The 21,788-nt window shown below is 41.5% G+C and overlaps 3 protein-coding genes across 4 annotated transcripts; all 3 read right to left on the bottom strand.

Moving 5' to 3' along the window:
• Positions 1-297: 297 nt before the first annotated feature.
• Positions 298-2,944, bottom strand: LOC100747594 (L-lactate dehydrogenase-like). The gene is made up of 8 exons (XM_012381829.3): positions 2,718-2,944; positions 2,180-2,306; positions 1,805-1,922; positions 1,507-1,680; positions 1,225-1,398; positions 974-1,091; positions 775-898; positions 298-587 (listed from the first exon to the last, which is right to left on the bottom strand). The coding sequence occupies exons 1-8, from the start codon at positions 2,942-2,944 to the stop codon at positions 423-425; spliced, it is 1,227 nt and encodes a 408-aa protein (XP_012237252.2). The 3' UTR covers positions 298-422.
• Positions 2,945-3,209: 265 nt separating this feature from the next.
• LOC100747399 (L-lactate dehydrogenase) lies at positions 3,210-6,843 on the bottom strand. 2 transcript variants are annotated; one of them, XM_003486993.4, is made up of 5 exons: positions 6,489-6,843; positions 5,330-5,459; positions 4,778-5,243; positions 4,332-4,573; positions 3,210-4,171 (listed from the first exon to the last, which is right to left on the bottom strand). In XM_003486993.4, exons 1-5 carry the CDS (start codon positions 6,491-6,493, stop codon positions 4,007-4,009), a joined length of 1,008 nt encoding a protein of 335 aa, XP_003487041.1. In that variant the 5' UTR covers positions 6,494-6,843; the 3' UTR covers positions 3,210-4,006. The 2 variants fall into 2 exon arrangements, with proteins under 2 accessions (XP_003487041.1, XP_003487042.1); XM_003486994.4 differs by having other exon boundaries at positions 6,571-6,843.
• Positions 6,844-13,911: 7,068 nt separating this feature from the next.
• On the bottom strand, positions 13,912-21,516 carry LOC100747280 (L-lactate dehydrogenase A-like 6A). The gene is made up of 6 exons (XM_003486992.3): positions 21,236-21,516; positions 17,327-17,444; positions 17,058-17,231; positions 16,791-16,964; positions 16,473-16,714; positions 13,912-16,398 (listed from the first exon to the last, which is right to left on the bottom strand). Exons 1-6 carry the CDS (start codon positions 21,395-21,397, stop codon positions 16,222-16,224), a joined length of 1,047 nt encoding a protein of 348 aa, XP_003487040.1. The 5' UTR covers positions 21,398-21,516; the 3' UTR covers positions 13,912-16,221.
• Between the last annotated feature and the right edge of the window lie 272 nt (positions 21,517-21,788).

Raw genomic sequence — 21,788 nt, 5'->3', positions numbered from 1 at the left:
GAAAAAATATCGTTTTAAGAATGAGTTCAGGGAACTCATGCGTATGCAAATCGGCGAAATATCCTTAAATGTTCTTCGGAACATCTGTAGATAGGTCATTGACGTCATCGATTGGATGAAAACGACATCAGTGATTCACAAATGAGGAGAGAAAAAAAAAGGCGGGTAGACGCGGGCTTCGTCATCGCACGTATTTGACTCGTGCTTCGAGACAGGCTGCGATTGCAGGTGAGATAAGTCGGGGAAGTAGTTTGAATGTTATTTTTCTCTCGTTGAAATAATCGATCGAAAGCCGCGAATATGTAATATTCGATCATTTATCGAGCAGCATGGCACATTATATATTTAAATACACTTTTTACAAAAAAGTTAATCATCACAATTAAACAATACGATATTATTTAGAAAGACGATTCGAACGATCACGTTTTGATATCCTTTTGCACGTTGTATACAACGTTCGCTGATGTTTGAAACAATTTCTTCTCGAATTCTGTAATTCGCATTCGCACGATATTCGTGACGCCATTCTCACCTATGGAACAGGGCAGCGACAAGAAAATCTCTTGACAAACTTCGTGATGACCCTACAAACGAAATTTGTCCAATCAAAATCGACTAGAGATATTATAAGATTCAAAGCAATCTTCTGCGTAGAATTGTCTAGTCCTTATCACGTCTGATCTGAAATTTTTATGTAATCGACTTCGATCACAAAGTACGATCTGAGTCACAGTTTAAGTAAAAAGTTTAGGCTCAAAGTTTAATTAATACTTGAACTAAAGTTGAAACCGGTATAACCGTCTGCGAGTTGGACAGAATAGCCGTTACGATGTGAGCAACCGAAAGGCCAATTGCTGTGTTGGAATATCCCTTCAAACACCTAACCGTGGCGCCACTGGAAAACAAGGAAAAAATTCATTTTGCCGATTCTTTCTACCAATTTGAGATATAATAGGAAACAGGAGCTCACAGTCTGACGACTTCCTTGGAAATTTCGAACCATCTTTCTTCGTCGGTTTCGAGGCCGATATTCGGCAGAATGTCGCGAAATTGCACACCAGCGACATTTATTCCAGACCAGAGTGGAACTAGGAAACGTCAAACGGACTTAAACAGACGCGATACGTAACGTGTGCTTTCTCCTCCGGCAAAATGTAAAAAATTAGATCACGTAGAGTACGCGTCGAATTCGCCGCAAACGTGGCCGATTTTCGAACTCACCCTGACTGTCCCCGTGCTCGCCGACGATGTACGCGTGAACCGAGCTCGGTGCTATCCCTATACGATCAGCGATTAAGTAACGAAACCTTGCTGAATCGAGACTAGTCCCACTTCCGATTATTCGACCGGCCGGTAGTCCGCTCACTTTCCACGTTATCCACGATAAAATGTCAACTGAAAGTAAAAGTTCCGTTTCTACTCGCGGCTTAACATTGACTTCGATGTATTGTCTTCCGTTGTACAGATAAATCTGAAGATTTCTCTTTTTAAGTTATACTTAACCTGGGTTACTGACGATCACGAACACAGCATTCGGACTATAACTAACCAAAGTAGGTATAATGTTCTTCATAATCTCCGAATTGCGTTGTACCAAATCTAACCGCGATTCACCTTTCTTTTGTCTCGCGCCCGCGGTTATAACGATCACCTTCGAGTTGCTTGTAATACAAAAGTCTGAAACAACATTCTTCTTATTCCTCTATCTGTTTAATCATTTACCACGCTCTTTATAATTAAACCTTTGTCGTGAAAGTTGTCACATGCTCAATGAAACTATTTTTAAAGTAAACATCGTTACCTGTGTCGAAATCTATGCGTGGATCTCCTAAAAATACCGCGCCGTGATTAAAATCCATTCCTTCCCCCTCCAGCTTCTTCGGGAATGCATCGACTATCGCAATGTGCGGGGTGATGTTCTGCGATGAAGCAACGGAAAAATTACAAATGCCCAAGTGACTCGACGTGACTTTCCATTATCGAGAATGCACGTGTATGTAACACGAGGACATTTTCCAGGACTTCTGTCATATTCCTGGACTTAGTTGCCGCGGATTTACCACGTGAGACGTCTATCGAACTTTCACTCGTGTTCAAAATAAACTCGATAGTCTCGAACGTTCGATAAGTTCGTCGTTCAAGGGTCGAAAAATGTAAAAGGTTGGTACCGATGTACCTGGAAGAGAAGCGAGTTCGCGCAGGCCACGCCGACCATTCCCGAACCTACGATCGTCACCTTGTGACAGCAATCTCGTACTGGTTCCGCAAACTTGCAAAGCAGCTCTTCTTTCAGACATGGTGGTCTAAAATGAAAAGTTATCATTTTATCGTAACACTGGTACACCTTCTGTCAATTCGACATTCACGATGCATTTGTCCAGTTACGACATATGAAATGAGTGGTATTTTGCGTTTAAAAGAGGCTACAGTCTTGTTGGTACGATTCCAAGCTATGTATTTTTAATGAAGATCAACTTCTCGGAATTCCAATTCTTAATGTACTTTTCAATATTCTTTCTTTATTGGCTCTTTGCGTTATATTTAATGATCGTATTTTTATACTGACTTAATATTTAAGAAATAACTTGGTAAATTGTTTAATTTTAATGTGACAACGAAGTAATTTGAGATATGCATTTTATACGTAGAATTCCAATGTTAAATAGGTGTTAAAGAAAGAGCGGTCAGTAGGTAAAGGAGTATAGATCGCTTACACGAAACTGACCGCTCTCTGTAAATCGTTTCCAGCGGTGGCGTCTTTGCCAAAATCAGCGGACGCGATTTTCTTCGTCTTGCCACCGGCGAAAATGTCCTTTAGTATCGTTGGCGGTAAACTACGACGAAAGTGTTTGCTGGCAAAGCTTCTCCTCGATATCGTACATATCGTACATTTCACACATGCCGGCAGCGACGAAATCGACAGCATGCGCGACAAAACCATTGCTTCTAACACCTGATGATTTTGTTTAATTCCCGTGTCCCCTCTATCGCGAAAAATGTCACATCGCACAAGGTTAATTGACGTTTCATTAAAAAGAAGGCGCTGCCGATCATAACGCGCCTAGTGAATCGTCATTGCGTCGGTTTATCAATTGTTAAACAATCCATGGTTACAAGGATTCGATTTCAGCGCATGATTGTGATAGATTCATCTTATAATAACAAACAGTCGTATGACAAATCTTAAGATAAAAATAATCGTTTCATTGGCTTAGCTAAACAGTATTGATTTATTATATCACTGGTATAAATATACAAGACAATGTGTGATACGTTTGATAACAGGATCAATTAGGAAATAGTACTCTAGATTTCGTATGAAAATACAGATCAGTCTATGCGAGTTTCGTGAGGTAGACATTGAACATTTTGAGAATCGTCTGGTATCTCTGACAAGTATAAGACAAACATAAATTACGAATCAATTTAAATTTCTATTTCAAGTTCTGTCTGATAGTCGTATCGTGGCTAATAATTGTTTATCGTACATATTTGTACTTCGACTTATCGATTAAGTATCTTGTCTTGCGTCAAATCATAATTACGTACATAGTAGAATTAATGTATCATATAACTTATATATGATAATAATATAATTAGTACGTTATAATATATAATGTCATATTAAACCAACTGAATGCAATCAAATTTGTTGTAAATGTTAAACATCGATACAACAGTAATTAATACTTCGTGGTCACGCGAACACATATTTTCTTTATACAAAAGATTATTCTAATTGTTGAATCATTTATATCATTCATCAAATCAGAGCGTGTTTTTGGCGTGTTTATGTATATAAATAAAATTTAAATATTTTTAATAGCACTCTTAAGTATTGGCCACATGAACTTAAGTAATAAACTGTAAGTAGAAACCAAAGGTGCTTGTCAAGAATCAATACTTTGAGTGCATAAACACACACCACATTGAGTTACAAGATGATTGATTCCCTTTGTTTAGGAGAAAGAGTTATTTCAACGCGCAAAATGAAACGAATTATTTAGAATTTTAAGTCCTTTTGCACGTCGTGCATCATATCGGCTGACTGGTGCAGAAGAGCAGTCTCGCCCTCTGTTAACTTCTGTTGAACAACGCACGAGACACCACTTTCACCCAAGGTGCAAGGCAGAGACAAGAACACGTCCTTCTTGATTCCGTGGTATCCCTGAAAATAATCGAATATGAGGATCATTGCTCACTGAACGATCAGTTCAGCAACAAATCAATTTTTTAAACGTCTAGACGTTTCAGCAACTCGTTTTGCAATCCACGATGATACTACAATCGCGCGTTACTTATATAAGAAACACGAGTTATCGACTTACGGTAACCATGGTAGATACGGCGTGAACTTGGTTGGAGTTTCGCAATATAGCAGACGCGAGATTCGCAACGCTCAAACCAATAGCCCACGATGTGTAACCCTTTAGTTTGATCACCTCGTATGCGCTATCTACAACCTGTTTGTGCAGTTCACCCCAATTTTCAGTGTCTTTGTCCGTACCAACGTTTTCGTTGAGGTCGCGCAACCTGACGCCAGCAACGTTCACTCCAGACCATACGGGTACTGAAAATAATAATGAAACAAATATTACAAACTACCAGCAGTCTATAAAAATACATTTCACTCGTCGTTCACGTGAAAATTCGGTAAAATTACGATTTAAGTTTGATAACGCGACACTTTGTTTCCTTATCACAGATAACAATCGTTAATCAGCTGTGAGCACTAAAAAACCAATCAACCTTTGAATATTGCGCATCAACGTACCACTCGTATCGCCATGCTCTCCGATAATCCAGCCGTGGCAGGATGTGGGTGCGACGTTCAATTTCTGCGACAAAAGGAAGCGGAATCGGGCGGAGTCCAAATTGGTTCCACTTCCAATCACTCGGTTCTTTGGCAGGCCTGAAAGCTTCCACGCCACGTAGGTCAGAATGTCTACCGGGTTCGAGACGATTAAGAGAATCGTGTCCGGGCTATATTTGACTAGCTGCGGGATGATGCCTTTGAAGATATCTGTGTTTCTTTGAACAAGATCCAGCCTCGTCTCGCCTTCCCTTTGACGAGCACCGGCGGTCACAACGCATAAACTAGAATTCGCTGTAGCAGAGTAATCGGTACTGGCGTTGATCTTCGCGTTTTTCAAGAACGCGCTACCGTGTTGCAAATCCATCATCTCTCCCTTTAGCTTATCCGCCATTACATCTACGAGCACCAAGTCGCTCGAAACATTCTGCAATACGAAAAAAATTCAAATTTCGGTTGTAGATTGTTGTTTAGTAAATTATAAATATTCAGATTTCGGAATGTAAAACTTACGTCTGTTAAGATGCTGAAGGCACAAGCCATACCGACTTGGCCGACGCCGACCACGGTAACTTTGTTTTTTCCCGTGGCAACCGGCTCTATCACCGTGTTTAATAATTTATTTTTCAACAATGCCATTCTCCTAGAAAAAATTATTATATTGTCTAATGTGTAATAGGCTAGCTGATTCTTATCTACTTTTGAATTTTCTGCACGCAAAGGTCGATGAAGGTCAAAAAGGTCATAGCGTGCGCTCGTGCTATTGCGAAAATTTTAGAAACGTTCTATTGTTACAAAAATGTGCTTGAATCAGCGTATGTGTCAGAATAGCTACTCTTTGTATTGCAAGAATTCCTAACGTTTTATTTTTTTGCTTATCAGTCTCTCAAAGCCGGAAAGGTTACGAAAAATTTCAGAATTTGAAAATTTCGTGATCTCTCCATCTTCCAAATGATACGTTTCGTTCATGCAAAGAATAGAGGAAGAAAAAATAGAATATGTTAGTCACACAAAAAAAAAGAAGAAGAAGAAAACAAGAAAAAAAGAAAGAAAAATACAATAAAAATAATGTCGTTAATTTTTAATTACATGGCGCTTTATATATTTACACTTAGACGAATCAGAAATGAATTTTTACCAGTTTGGCTTAAAGCAGCTAGGTAGGAAGCGACATTTTTCCTCGTTCATAGTTATCTATTCGTTTACTATATCGATTACGTGAATGAAACGTAGAACGTAGATAATACAAGCAAGCTCTGAAGGTGTCACTAGTAGTACGTCAAGCACGTGTACCAACGTTCAAAGTTATACGTACTATAGAAATGCAGGTTACACAGGAAACTGCAAGCAATTACTCAAATAAATCAAACTAAGAAACTACAAACAACATCGAGAACAGATATTAGTACCCATCACCGCTAGAATACACTAGCAAAACGAGCGAACTAATTCTGTTAATTAAGTATCACCAAGTGAACAATTCACGGAATACAGAACTGTGCTGTGACCCAGTTTCTTCTATGGGAATGGTGCCCCACATCGCGTAACGGAATTCATCCTTATACGACGCGTCGTTATACACTAACTTTCAAACATCGACACATCGACTAATCTCGCCGTATAATAACTTGAAACACGATGAACGTAAAGAATAAAACATATATACACTAACCTCATAGTTGCTTTAAGAAAGAAAAACAGAAAGCAGAGAAAGAAATGAAGCTAACACCAAGCAGGTTATTTGGGCGGTTTACCAGGAGGTCCGTACGTCCAACTTGTCTGACAGCTCAGAGACTTCTGTTTGCTAAGGTGACCTTGCCCCCGCCTTTTATACCTCCCATAGGCTTCAGCCGGCGCGTTGGGGCTGATGAAACCGGTAATACAACCGAGTATCGCCGAAATGATAAATTCGCGTTCGGTTTTTCCGATAAATTTTCACATTGACCCCGTGTCACGTGTCGATCGTTCACGCATCGCGTGGACGTTATTTAGAATTCATCGGTAACTTGGCTGATGCGGCGAAGTACGTAGATCGCGGCATAGATTTTCGGAAATTGAAGGTGACGTTGCGCACGCGTCGTATGACGCAACGTGCGTTCCTTTTTCCCCGAGAAACAGTGTCTATCGATCCATGTGGTGCTTTCTTCTCGATCCCCACTGCGCGGCTAATAAAAATCAGCTTTCAGGATGTGTGTCGTTTTAAGGGGACTAAAAATACATACGATTGGGGTCCGTGGAATGCTATCTAACTGGATATTTTGTTTGGACTTAGTACTGCGTTAAATTTACTCCAACTGTTTTCATAAAGATTTATATAATTTGAAAAGGGAGTTCTTGTGGATCTAGTCGACGCGCTCGATTATTTTTATAGTGGAATTTTAGAGGTAATGGGATTTTAAAACTCTAGGGAACATATGTAAGTATGTTGTATTTATTAATTAGCTTAATTTTGTATGTCTGGATTCATCCGTCAGAAATTTTATTGAAACTGTTTCTCCAATTTTCATTATCGTCGCTCCAAAAACTGATAATGCAAAGAGTGATGTCATTCTCGGCAATCATAGTTTAAGTTTCATCGCGGTGGAATGTACATGACAATTGAATGAAACGATTAGGATTGACCAATCCCGTTGAACAACATTTGCTACAAGAGGAATCCCGCGAGAAACAATAGACTTATTTAAAAACTCGTGTGCAAAAAATTAAACCTCGTCTAGTACTTATCTCGAATCAGAGTAGAGCATCCATCAACTTTTTTTATCGAATAATCTTGTCGATAGTATGCCGCAGATATAATATCGACGCGTACATTTTGCGCGAATCTGCTGGTTTGTTGGAGAATACACATATCGTCACGTGTTCCGTTTAGCTGAATCATATTTAGGAATACCACGATGAATGCAGTCGAGAATGACGCAACGGATCTTCACATGTTCGTCACTATATGTTCTACGTGATCACAAGCACCTTTTCATCTACTCTTCCTTCTCTTGTATTCTCGAGCGTTATTTTCGTTCCTCCAACGTCTCACGTGATTCTACAGCCTACACAAATAGTGTTCGCGCCAGTCACGAAAGGAAAAACGTGAGAGGCGTCACGTTTTTCAGTTTCGTTGAATTTGATGCAATATCACATTAAAATTATCTCGATTAGTTAACTGCTTCTTTATTCGTTGTCTAACGGATTACAGGAATTCCGCTTCTCAATATCTAATATAATCTTGGTATTTTCATTTTTAACCATATAATAAGCGTTGAAGTTTAGTAATATATTTGTGATCACTGCGAAATATAGATGTATTTGTACTAAATATCTTGTAATTTTTGTACTAGGTTTCGAAATTGATCAATATTTAAAAATGCACAAAGACGTCCATCATACTCTTACTTACGTTCTCAAAGATTATAAAATATCGCTTTAAAACAGAATATCGTTTATGTTTTCTAGTTTATTTACATTAAGCTTAAATTGCAGACTTTCAATTTTTTCCGCGTTTCACCATAATCTAATCGGAAGGAGACGGGATGAAAGGTTACTACATTTCATAGAGATAATGCGTTTTTGCAATTGCTCTTTACACGCCGGGCATTAACTTTGACCGCCGCTCGGCGTAAAAAAAAAAGAGATGCTTGTGGATGAAATTGACGTTCCTCGAGTAACGGAGCCGCCATCCGTCCCGTAATTATAATCATTTGCATCGCCGTGGCTAGCACGTTTCGTTCTCTCAAACTGGCGAGAAAATTGAAAAGAAATTTAGAAGGGAACCTGAGCGATGATTTGCCTAGCGCGAACACGCAGCGCTTCTAACTTTTTTATGGTTTGAAAGTTAAGTTGATCGAACAATGCGTTACTATCGAACTGCGTATGGTTGCATAATCTTCGCATCACATGCCACGCATAATGAACGAGTTGAAGGAGTTAGAGTCAACGTCCGAAATTAATCTATGCACATAACTGTAAAAGCCGTACGCGAAATAGGGCAACTTGTCGCAAAATAGCATGTAATTTGTAATTGGCCAAGACTGAGCTATGACTTCTATCGGATGTATTGTTACGTATATGATATTATATTCTATCTAATCGTTAGACGTGTGTTTATAGGGAAGTGCGATATTCGAGTCATTCACTCTACTGACGGTGAGAACTTTGAATCTTTGCATCTTCTTATTTTCTTGATAGATAAGTAGTATTAGAAGATTGGTTTGATAATTAGGAGTTTATGAATTTATTCATGAATTAATATAGTGAAACGAAGATTACTATTAATTTTTCATTATTTTTACAATAGCTGATAAATTTTTGAATTCTTATATCACACAACTGCTATGTCATACACTGCATATGTTAGAGATACATTGGCTTTGCACGAATTGCGCAATAAGTACAGCGTTTGAATGTTTCTAGATAGCAGAAATCACGTGACAAGCAGACAGGTGCATTTATAATATAATTCAAGTACGGTTTATCTCACAAAAAGATAATGTTGTCTTCGTGAACGTATAATCCCATAATATTTCTTCCTGTAATTGTTTTTCCCCCGCGGCTACCGATCATTGCCTTAATATTAATCCGTAATCAAAAGGCTGTTACGTTCGTTATCAATAATTTTCTTTTTTAAATTCTCTCAGATACTGAAGATACTGAGATTCAGTCGAATTAATATATGGAAATATCTTCTGCATATAACATTTCTTTTACAATAATCTTGACAATAATCAAAGTTCATGACACTTAATCGCTCCGTTCAATAAGATTAATTCTAATACGTTACAGTTAATTACGGTGTTTTACGACATGATACCAGGATAATCACATTCGCCGACTTTACTGCCAATTAGTAGAGAGTCGCGTACACAGTTCCATTTGTGTCTTTCGTTAAATCGCGTCATGATAAATTAATCGATCGCATAAAGCGCGAAGTCAATCATCCAATTAGCCTCAATTTGGGATACAACGTATTTTTGCAAGGCGATCGACGAGGTTTAGCATCCGAAAACCGGACTTTGTAAATCTCCCGTGATTCGATATTGCTAATTGCATCGCAATTCGGTATCGATCCGTTGAACCGCCGTGATATCGACCGACTAATTGCGTATCCCTCGTGTGCTACGACCAAGAAATTGTAAAAATAAGTCCTTCCTTGCTTTTCCCTTTTATTTCTTTCTCCCGAACAGTACTATGGTCGCCACTCTCACCGGATGTCTTGCAACCGTTAATCTCGTAATCGTTGCAACGAGCAGCGAATGAAAAGAGGGAAGAAAAAGAGGCAGCCGTTTCAATCTTAAAAGGGCAAATACAAATTGCTCCTGCGTATAATCTCGCGCAGTAACTTGGGCGGAGATCTTACAATGTTGCGTTTTTGTCGACGCACCAGATTGCCTCTGAGAATGTACGTGTTCTTATGCGTTTTGCCAAAGTTATGAGATACTGAAACAAATCTTCGTTTGGATTACTACTCGAGCGAAAATTTATTCCCTGCTTGTGCCAAATATTTCAACAAAATACTAAACATATTTGCCCCGAACGTTCCTCTTATGACTGATAATTTTAGAACGTTGAATTCCTTGTGTTACCACATCCTATTCGTTGAAGTGTTCCTTGTTTAAGAGATAAATACTTTAATCCATTAAAAGGTAAAATACTTTGATTTTATCGAAATAAGCAACAACAAATAATCTAAAGGTCATATTTTTTTATAATCTTCACATTGAACAGAATTAAACGTAGCTTTAAGCCTGTCTTTAAGTAGGAAATTTAATTTTATAGATAATAGAATTACTTTAATTGAATAACTTGTTGATTTCTATTTTTTAACGTAATATCAAGCCAAATAAACAACATCAAATATTTCTTCGCTCATAGAACATTTATTTTATCTCTGTTTTTTACACAGCACAGTAAAACGAACGTAATTACACGTAGTCACACGCAATATTTCCTATGAAATTATCCGAAAAGACCGATAGCCTGTTACTTTGATCCGTGTTACGTTTATCCATTAAACACGGGTGGTCGCAGTTGGATGAGCGCAGTGTTAAAAGGTGCATTCACGCGTGCAAAAGAAATAGAGAACTGAAAGAGAAAGGGTGTAGATCGTCGGTGAACTCAACAAGTGATTCCCCGTAACTATAAATAAATGCCGGAGGAACGGGTTCGCTCGCTCGTAAATCTGAAATCGGGGCATAATCGGCGTACAATCTGGAATCTAGCACGGATCGAGGCTCCGTGGCTCGCGATCCACCGCGCGTGCATTCTCGATTACGTTTTATCCGCCGGCTTACCGTCGACGGTAAAGCTGGATCTGACTATTCACGATCGGTAATCCAGGATTCTGCCATAAATCAGCTACCTCGTCTAACAGCCGTATACCGGTCTCGCGTAGAGAAATTATTCCGCTGGAATTACAACCCCTAGTCTTATTATCTTGGCTGTGTTGACCTCTTCGAGACAGCAATTTCACGAGTATGCGATCCACGCAGGTTATAAACACCGTTCGTCGATGAGTTTGCAAAGAACCATGATCGAGAAGGAGGAAGCGTACATGCGTGGATGTGTTATCTCTTAGCTAGTAGGAGATAAGTAGTCCCGACTGATACGGTCAAGACAATTTCATATCAATTTGAAAATTTAAAATGAAATCATTGCTGCATTTGTTTTTATGGAAAATTATAACAACGATTAAGCAGTTCGTGAAGGGGAATCGTTATCGTTAGTCGAAGTATTCTGTAATTTCTGTATTGTAAAAACCCAGTTATCATTGAACTCCGATTGATCATTACAAAAGGTCCTAAGTATATCTCCTTGTGCTATCTCAAGCACAACCTTCAGACTTTAGCAATAGCTTTTTGCCCATCGTAATAAAGTTCAATAACACGATGAGGAAAGAGTAGCCTGGCTATATTGAACGAAGTGCTTTTGTATTTCTTCATCGGTTAAAGGTTAGGATAAAGAAACATTTTTCCGTTATATGAATTAATCGGCTATCTTTTGCGGCTGGAATTAGGTCTTTTTCTACGATTTTGATAGATTCGAAGTCGGTATCCGACTCTAGACGGTCACGTATCGTATTAAGGGATGCAACCGCGTTCATCTCGTACATACGATGCATTATTGCAGAAGGTAATTACTTTCACGAACGTGTATCTATAGGGATTCGATTAGTTGGCTGTTTTTGTCCAATTGCTTACCGAGGGATTATACAATCCCTGAAATCCACGTTGGTTAACTCAGTCGTCGTCAGATTGGTAATCTATGAAATATCCACACCTAATATTAGGTTCTCTTATCTCTCGACACAGTTCCTAACATGTAATTGAAAAGTAATCAAGCTTTTACAATCTCAGATTTGCTTATCTTTCTTAAAATATAATTGAAACGTCATAAAGCTTTAGCGACTTATACCCGCGACGTATCGACGTATCGTATCGCACTTTTTGCTTAAATTCGAGGCAAGTGCGAACTATTTAACAATTCGATACGATACGAGAAGCCCCTTCTAATAAATCTTAATTAATTTCGCGATAGAGAACCCGACTGCTGTATGCGATTAAAAATATCATGGGTAACCGGTCGCGAATAATTTTCCGCGTGGTCCCGCGTGCTCGTTCGAGTTTATCGCGCAGACAAGTGTAACGAGAAACGAGTTTCGCGTCCGCCACGGCCGAAACACGAGAGCACGACTCGAGACAGGGATCGGTTTCGGACAATCGACCAGTATTGGCGTGATTTTGTGCCATTAATCTTCTCTCGACAATTAACTGGCTGCAGGGCTAACGCAATGGCCGGCTATTAATTACAATCAACGCTATCTTACGCACGCGGTACCGATACGACGTTTAATCTCGCGTCCGGAAACCTTCGCTGGCCGAATTCATATCAAGTTCCCTGTTCTAATCTTGCAAAATGGAATGGCTATTAAAAAATTTCGAAATTATACGAAGATACTGGTGATTGATCATTAGCTTGTTTCATGATCGATTACACTCGATAAAGTGACGTGCTGAAAAAAGTCACTGGAGAAAGGGAACAAAGATTCTGGAACGAAGAGAAAAGTTTCCATAAGTCACCTGAGGCAGTGGGTTTATCTGGGTTCTCGTTGTACCCGACAGATGCCGTCGTTATGAAGATTTTTTTGAAAGATTTTTACGACAAGATTTTCAGATCAATTTCTATTGATATTAAACATATTATTTTATGTCCATTGATATTTCTTAATATTTTATGTCAAATTACTGGAATAATCTTGATCTAGGAATTTATTCTTGGAGCAAATAAAGTTTGAATTTAAATTGATGTTTTATATCTTGATGACACGAATAAGTAATAAATAGTCGTATCGAGATTCGCTCAGATCAAGCAGGTCCTTCGAGAGGACAGACCGAGATATTAAACGATTACTTAGAATATTTGTCACAGGGCGTGCACAGGGTACATAAATGTCGCAGTTATTATGAATTACGGTTCGATTTCTGTGCGATCCGATGCCATATATTTGATTTAATGAGGTAACAAGTGCACCGAGACCTATAGCAAGAACCCGAACAGGTGATTAATCGCACCATGATTTCTACCTGAGAGCTTTGCCTGGACGCATCCTATTTTGTTTAAAGTGACATCTATTTCAGAGTAACAGAGTCCCTGTTCGTTAAACCTTAACTGGGTATTGGAACCTAACCATCTTATATTCTTCTCCATTGACAGTATATTAATCTTATATGTATTAGCATACGTTATGCTTCTGTATCGTTAGCTAGCCTAGCTTATCCATTAATCCTTTCACGTTTATGAACGAGAAACCTCGCGATGGCTTGGACGAGATATCTTGCGTGTTTTTCACCGAGACGTGACATATCTTATCCACAAATCCGAGCAAAAGTTGGCCCGTGAGTCATTTGATTAGATGCGAAGGAAGTGGTTATGTTACGTGCTATATTTTTAGACATGCAATTACGCATATATCTTTATTTATTTTGCATAAATGTCAGGTAATAGACACGTGACGTAATTGGCTTTTCTTGTACGGTCAACAGAATCAACGCGCCTTATTACTGCAGAGCTTTTAATACACCAACGCAGAGAGAAAATACAACCATACTTGTCTCGAAAGAAACAAAACTCATAAGTATCATAGCTCCCAGAAAATGTATTCAGAACATAAACGAACTAAACATCAGAGGCCTAAGTTCTCAGCAAGAACCAAATTTTCGTTACCATTTCCCGAAGCTATCAACTTTTTGTCCAGCTATCGATTTAGATCCCTTGTTTTTTACGAGGAGATTAGTCACGCGCGTAGAATCCTGCGGGCGGCCGAACTGTCCGGTCGATTGATTCACGGGTTTGGCAATGGACCGGGAACCAGGAAGGATAAGGTAGTAAAAAGTGTGGGAAGAAAGCAGAAGAAGAACGAAGGACGAAGATGGAAGTACGCATCGAGACGGGAGGGGAGCAGAGAAAAGTTCCCTCTGCTAATGCGCGTCAGGGGTGAAGAGATCGGAGGTGCTCTTGGGTCCGTTGATTAGCGGATATCTTAATTACTGATTGGCCGCACGGACTAATTAAATCGTAACTCAATCAAGGACCGACCTGGCCCCCACGCTCCGTCGTGTACCGCTGCGGTTTTACGACGTCGACCGAATGCTTTAAGATCTGCCGTGCTTGCATACGTGTCGTGATCGCTGCATAAATGATCCGAACGCATCGGATATTGCACTACAAGAGGGGAGCCAGACAGTGTTCCATCGGCCTCTGGCCACTCTCCGTTCGTTCTTCCTTTTTACTCCTACACGTGTTCCTTTTTCTCCTTGTGACGCGGCGGCCGGGCCACCTCCGCTCATGGTGAACCGAACCCGCTGCTCGAACCGGCGGGGCATTATGTCGGAGCGAAATAAAAAGTACAGTAATTAGTAGTACCTACCGCGGTGTTTCGCTGGTGAACGATGTCCTCGGGAACCTCCTTCTTTTTCGCTCGTATTCCGACACCGAGAGGATTATGAATTTTCCTCGCCAAATTACTTCCCAAACGTTGCTGATTGGAAAGTTCATAGAGGAATATATTCGATATTTGTTTCATTTTTATACACTTCGAACAAGAAACTGAATGATAACGAAGATTAGCGATGGTAGGCGAAAAGTAGGGAAATAGACGACTTGATGTTGACAAGGGAAGACATGGAGGAACAGAATCGTGTTATTAGGTTTGCGATATAAATTACGTGCTCGAGACTCGTCATCGAGATAATACAGAAAAACGGCTTCGCCTGAGAAGAAGCCGGTGCGTCGGAGATGAAGACGTTGCCGTACTCCCCGTCGTTATTGGTGTGGCTTCCAGCCGCAGGAAACCCTTCGTAGCCTCTCTTTCCCTCTCTCTCTCTCGTAACGCACATTCGTTAGCATGTATAATGAATCACCGGTGTGTCCCCGTGCTCCTGTTGCGAGAGAACGACGAAGAATTTGCTGGTGGTTGGTCGTCGCGACGACAACGAGCCGCGTTTACATTATAAGCCTCTCTTCGTTATACGGTTCCTTGCTCATTTCGAGAATATGAATCCAGAAAGAGGATGAACAGCCATTAAAAGCAGCAGGCATCGGCATTGCCACGATCGCGTCTCTGTTTCACGCGCTTTTTCCACCGGAGTTGGCCGGTTTGCTCGACGAAATTTCGACTCTGTAATCGAGGTAATGAATCACCGTCGATTATTTCGTACGAAGCTTATACCGGCAACAACGATGTTTCGCTGAATTCCATGAATAAATTTCTTCTTCTGGCAGTCCGTAGCGTAAGTAGGAACCGTTGTCGGATTCATTATTGAACACGGGTATCTTTATTCCTTTGGAAACGACTTTATCGAATTGTGGGGTAGGACGGTAGCGTCGAGGAGCGTCGACGCGAGAACTTGTTGACTAATGCCGCTGCTGACAAAGACAAAAGGCCGGTATCGGCGAAAGCGAATTTTATAAAAGATTGCTGTATCGTTGACCATCGCGTCTTCGAAACTGGCGTTCTTTGTGTTTGTAATAGCGATCGTTTTATCACGACCGGTCGCCGGTGGCGGGACGGTTAACCGCTTCGTACGTCCGCCAATTAATTATCCCTGGTCTACATTAATCTTGGCAAATTGGCCGAAATCGGCCGAGTGGCGTGCGCGTGCGATTTATAGCGCCTCCCCTATTCATCGGTTGCCGAAGAAAAAGAAAAGAAATTCGGTTTGTAAAACAAACTGGCTGTGCTTCTTAAGCATGGATTCTGCCACCGAACTCTCATCTCGCTGCTGGTTTTTGTGTAATTTAATCAATACAACATTGTTCTTTCGCGTCACGAGTGAACTTTTAGAATTATGGACTTTCCAACGAATGCACGAGTCGACGAAAGTGATGAAAACGTTTGTACTTGGTGAGATCGTAAAGATTCACTCCAAAGTATGAAGAATTGATTTTTGAGTCTCGTAAATGGCTCTGCACGAGGCCTCCGTAAGTTCTTGCTCCTCCGGCGTGTACGGATGACGAAGAAGCGTTTGTATGCCATTTCTGCCGACTATACAGGGCAGTGACATGTAGACATCTTTCTCCAGACCGTGTCTACAACCCTGGAAAAGATTGATAACTAACTATCGCGCGTTAAAACGGAAGAAGAAAGTAGAAGTAAGGATTAAATCGTTACCTTTAAGTAGGTAGATACCGTCATGCAAATACAAGTATTTCGCACGATGGCATCTACGACTTCCGCCGCACAAATACCAGTACCCCAACAGCGATATCCTTTCCTCGTGATAAGATCTTTATCGGATTCGATTACTTTTGTATGTAGTTCACCCCACGATTCTGGATCCGATTTAGTACCGATATCTCTGTTGATGTCTTTCAGTTTAATGCCCATGACTGTCACGGCGGACCAGATGGGTACTGTTCGGTGTCAACGTTCAACGCACTTTCAGAAACGATTAAACGTAACAGTGATAGTATACGGTACGCTAATTACCAGACGTGGGTCCGTTTTCACAAATTATAGAGGCCTGCACCGAGTTTGCCGAAATTCCAAGCTTCTGCGCGATGAAGTACTGAAACCTACAGCTATCCAAAAATGTGCCCAACCCCATCACACGGTGCGGTGGGAAGCCTGAGAGCTTCATGGCTGCATACGACAGTATGTCGACTGAAACACGACGTAACGTCGTTATACCACACCACGTACATGCATCGATATTAAAAAATGTAAAGTGCAACTACGAAGCCTGATAGCTTATACCTGGTGCCGTCACGATTAAAAGTATGCTGTTTGGTGCATACTTGCAGACCTTCGGGATAACGTCTTTAAAAATATTCAAATTCTGATCCATCAAAGTTGCTTCGTCATCGTCGCTCGTAGCTCTATCCCCCACGGTGATCACGCAGACCGTGGCATCTCTAGCCATGGAATAATCTAAGGATGGTCCCACGGTTGATAAATCATCGCGATTTTCTTTATTAACAATCTCTCGGACACAAAAACGGCTGAAAGATGAAATTTATTTTCACCTTTGGTACCGACGATCTTCGGGTTGCCGAGGAACGCCGCCGCGTGGCTGATGTCTTCCGCCTCTGCTTTCGCCAATTCCTCGTCCGCGTCTATGAACACCACCTCCGAGGCGAGACGCTGCAACGAGCAACAGAACCGGGGATTATAAAGAGTAATTAACAGGAACTAGCCAACGGCCGGGAGTTATTACGCACTCGAAATCGTTACGCAATCAAGACCCCCGGGAATCGCATTAAGAGTACGTGGTCGCGCGCGCGATCGATCGCGCCATTCGAGCGATCCCTTAATGCGAAGGATCGTTAGGGTCTGATCATCTCTTCGTTCGAGCGAGACCGGACTATTCCGTGAGAGGAGAGGACCACTTTGTCGGCGTTCGCTCGATCACGAGTCTTCCCTTTTGCCGATGTTACGTAACACGAATTTGATGGAATTTGAGATTTTTCACGTTGTCCTGGTAATTATCTTTGGCGTTTAGCAGATTGCATCGCTAGTTTTTGCTCGGAACGTCTTGATCGAGCGATATTCGTCGGTCTGGCTGGATGAATAGTAAAGAAAGCTCCCGTTGAGCTTCCTCCTCGTATTGTGATAATTCTTCTATTGCACCGATTCTTCGTCCAAAGAAAGAGCTATTAGATGCTTCGAACGTCGAAGGAACGCGGCTGAAATAATTGATCGTGCATCAGGAACGTTCCCCGGGGCGATTACGTATTTGTCAAAATCTCGTTTCCTCTTGGTAATTGATGTTCCTCTATCGTCTAACGTCTATAATTTCGTGTAGAAATTTTTTCAGCGACACCTCGGGCATCAATCGCTGCGCGTTTTTAACTCGGTAATTTCTCTTAATCACGGTCTAATTCGTCCGGTTGAATAATAGGGTATCGGTGTGGGACGAGCACACACGTTTTCGTAGCAAATAGCCGAACCGTATACCGCGGTGCACGCTTCGTCCGCTTTCGTTTCCGCGCCAGCAGATGGACACATTTTTCTCTGACAGATGGTGCTTTCACACGTTAAGACAAACCCGCGGCTACCAACAGAAACGGCTTCTTAATATATTACGTTACGCCCTTGTGCTTCCAATCTGTTATTGTACACCGCTTAATCACCATACTTCATCAAGCATGACTTCCGCAGCATGCATAATATCGCAGCTGATGAAGTTTCCTCGCCAGCTCGTCGATGTTCCTCCCTTATGCCTTCTTTCCTCCTCTTTTTTTTCTACTTTCTCTTTTTCCTCTTCCTATCCCTCGTGTAATACCCACACGTATCGTGCGACGATATTGAGCGGTAATTAACTCACAAAAACCCTCCTCCGCCGTGTGTGTTTTGTAACGAGATTTTTAATGACGCATGACCGTGGACAACAGCGAGAGAGGGAGCGAACGTACGAGACAACCGAGACGAGGATCGCTACGAACGCATTAACGATTCCGGTGAAGCGACCTGCGTCGTGTAATTTGCATTCGATCGAGTAAAACCGATCGCCGATCCTTTCCTACTTCTCGTGCAGTCTCTCATGCGGTTCTAGTTACCTATGCCAGTCAGCGCTTCACTCTTGGCTACCCTCGTCGATTCCGCTTCAGAGAAGCGCAGCTGATCACAGGTCGTAAGGTACCGAAGGTGTGACACTCGATCCGTCATCAGGTCAGGTTTTATTATGCTTCCACTGAATTAATTTTAGTATGCAACGCTATTTTCTAGCCGATGTAGTCCACTCGTAAACATTACCATTTAAACTTACGATCATATGCGAATAATCGAACTATGTATATATTTCACTTACTTTCTCTCAATCTCTGAATCGTAACAACTGTAACTCGAAATGAAATATAGCTTCACGAGCAGGAAACTTTTCACCATCAGTACCGACCCGTGAGATAGTTTGTACGATTTAATGCGACCCGACGGACATGACACGTAACAACGGGTTGGGAAGCGACGAGAACAAGAAGAAGATGAACGTCTTATGCAAGCACTACCGAGCGAGTTGGGTGTAGCGGGCTCGTAAGGTGGACAGTAAGTCGTGGAGATGGTACTGGAACGCTGGTACCTCGCGATCATCTCGTTGATGCGATCTGCCAAGCCAGGACCGACGGAACAACCGCACGATTCACTGTCTCCACTTCTTATTATTCCTTCTCACTTTGCCTTCCTTGCTTCTGCTTCATCATTTTCTTTGTTATACGATATTACCCTTCGATCCATTCACCTCGTTCATCGTTGCCGTGATATCAAACATTTCTGGTGACGTTAATGAGTTCGATGGCACTTAAGAATATCTTCGAGTAACGTTTATTACTTGGTTTCATAAGGAAAATTATAATGCAGCGTCCAAAGGAGTGCCCGTCCCGGCAACTATCATTATAGATCTTGATGACAGACTGAAATAGTAGGAAACGGGAACAGCGTGGTCACTATTAGGGACATTGTAAACGTGTATAACGTTGTTACTCTACGAGCGGAATATAACGACATTCAGACCCGCCCCTGACATTCACCATGCGCGGCCTTCATTGTTTGCCCTCGTAACGATCCACGGAAACCGAAACCTGGAATTAGTCGCCCACGTTCATTATCTCCTACCGGAATATGCTAGCGTTCCGATTACCAGACTGCCACTCCTTCCACGATTCACCCCGTTTTACCCAGGCCTTTCTCTCACCTAACGACGTCCGCGCAGTTATCACGCGCAGTGATGTATGTTTAATTCGGGTCAATCTTTCGATTAATCATTGATTCGTCGAGGAGCCAAGGACCGAACAGTAACGCAATATGAATTGCAGAAACGTGACGTAAAGTCGCACAAATTCCATTTCATAATCACATAAAAACAAAATTCAATAATGTGAATCGACTGAAGGCAAAATTGTAAATGAAAAGGTTGCGTTAACGCAACGCTGGCTCTTAATGGGTTAACCACCTGACTCACCCTCGTTAGCTATACGAGAAGAATATGAAACGTTACACTCTAGGGAACAGTGAAACGATTCGTAATGACAGCGTCATTCGTTCGACCTTGCATCGACAAAGAGGGAGGACTTTTCAATTTCGTTTAAACCACCGCTTCCGTGGACAAACGAAGGTAAAGGTCTCCACCCGCGCACGCACGAAGAAACCAGGCCCTTGGATCAGCGAATGCGATAAGGATTGGATGTCCTCGTAGACAAGTATGGATTTCAGCTTTCTTCCTCTGGCGACTAGAATAAATCAGCGCCGCGACGATCCTGCGGGGGCGTCCGACGTGTAAATGCTCGCGTTACGATCCGATAACGAGCAAAGGGAAGCACGTTCCTCGTCCTCCCTCATTCTTTCTTCGTTCTCGCTGCTTTTAAGTTCCAATCTCTCTGCCTTTTCTTGTCGCCGAATTCCCTCTTCTGGTCTTTCGTGGATCATTTGCATAATATCCCATTTGATCCCGGCACACTAACGAGCCCACATTCAGCCTTCGTCCCTCGCTTGAATGCACGTACACGAGCGCACACGCCTATCCAAGTATTTCTCCGACTCCTTGCCCTTTGTCGACCACTAGAATATATAGATCTAGTAGGTTTGCTACCGCAACGATGATTCTCCTTGGGCAAACACGAATCACGCGCGCTGGTGGACTGGCGAGGGCTTGAATGTTGTTTATAGACGATCATGCTTTTTATCGTCGCAAGGTCTTTTCGAGTGTTTGAACAACCGCTTGATTTCTTCTTTTCTTAATCCTTTTTATGTTTTACTCGTTGCTTGATCACCAATTTCTCTCAAATTGTATTAATTTTTTTGTTTTACCGTATGTTTAATGTTCGAAGACCACGATTTCCGTTTATAAATTTTCATATTTCTATGAAGTAATAGGAAATTTATTCGCTTATTCAGTCAGAGGGAAATTGAGATAGGTTAGAGATACAAAATATTCGACGAACCTTGAAGAGAATCGCGATTCCAACGGCGACACCCGTGTAACCGCTGCCGACGATGACGATTTTAACGCGATGACACTCCACGAAATCTTCCGGCTGCTTGGTGAGCAAAAACGTCGTGGTGTTCCAGACGGTATCGAGTAACTTCTTCTTGGGTACGGCCATCGTCAATGAACCTGATACTCAGGACTCAGGTGTAACATCCCGAGGATTTGATTGAACCGAAACTAGATCAGTAACCTGGAGTATCTCTGTAATACTCTATAAATTTCATCTCCATTAAGTTAAACAACGAAAGTGACAGTCAAACGTTGCATCATTCTTTAAGTCTGAAGTTGTCTATTCACAGAGCGAAACGTTGATTCGCGATAAGATCGAGATCGATTGGAAAGGAACAAAGATTATACAGTCTTTTCAGAAAACTGCTCTTTCGATTCCTCTATAGCCCAAGCTAATGACGAACGTACGAAATCGATGGACAGCTGTCGAATCGGCACAGATGGGATACGCCGTTATCGAACGTGTATGCGAATTTCAATTTCCGCTTTGCCGGTCA

The sequence above is a fragment of the Bombus impatiens genome, unplaced genomic scaffold, assembly GCF_000188095.3.
Source record: "Bombus impatiens unplaced genomic scaffold, BIMP_2.2 scf_0136, whole genome shotgun sequence".
Taxonomy (NCBI): Eukaryota; Metazoa; Arthropoda; class Insecta; order Hymenoptera; family Apidae; genus Bombus; species Bombus impatiens.
This window is presented reverse-complemented; position numbering and strand designations above follow the sequence as displayed.

Bases quoted from the DNA above. Each gene is read 5' to 3' on its own strand.
- LOC100747594 (XM_012381829.3), bottom strand. From the start codon at position 2,944: ATGGTTTTGTCGCGCATGCTGTCGATTTCGTCGCTGCCGGCATGTGTG. The intron at 1,923-2,179 runs GTACATCGGTAC...GCTTCATCGCAG, and splicing joins CGAACTCGCTTCTCTTCCAG to AACATCACCCCGCACATTGC. The intron at 588-774 runs GTATTAATTAAA...TTTCGTTTGTAG, and splicing joins CGGTTTCAACTTTAGTTCAA to GGTCATCACGAAGTTTGTCA.
- LOC100747399 (XM_003486993.4), bottom strand. The intron at 4,574-4,777 runs GTACGTTGATGC...TATTATTTTCAG, and splicing joins AGAGCATGGCGATACGAGTG to TACCCGTATGGTCTGGAGTG. The intron at 4,172-4,331 runs GTAAGTCGATAA...GATTATTTTCAG, and splicing joins CCGTATCTACCATGGTTACC to GGATACCACGGAATCAAGAA.
- LOC100747280 (XM_003486992.3), bottom strand. From the start codon at position 21,397: ATGGCCGTACCCAAGAAGAAGTTACTCGATACCGTCTGGAACACCACG. The intron at 17,445-21,235 runs GTTCGTCGAATA...TGCTCGTTGCAG, and splicing joins GAATCGCGATTCTCTTCAAG to CGTCTCGCCTCGGAGGTGGT. The intron at 16,965-17,057 runs GTATAAGCTATC...GTCGTGTTTCAG, and splicing joins TTTAATCGTGACGGCACCAG to TCGACATACTGTCGTATGCA.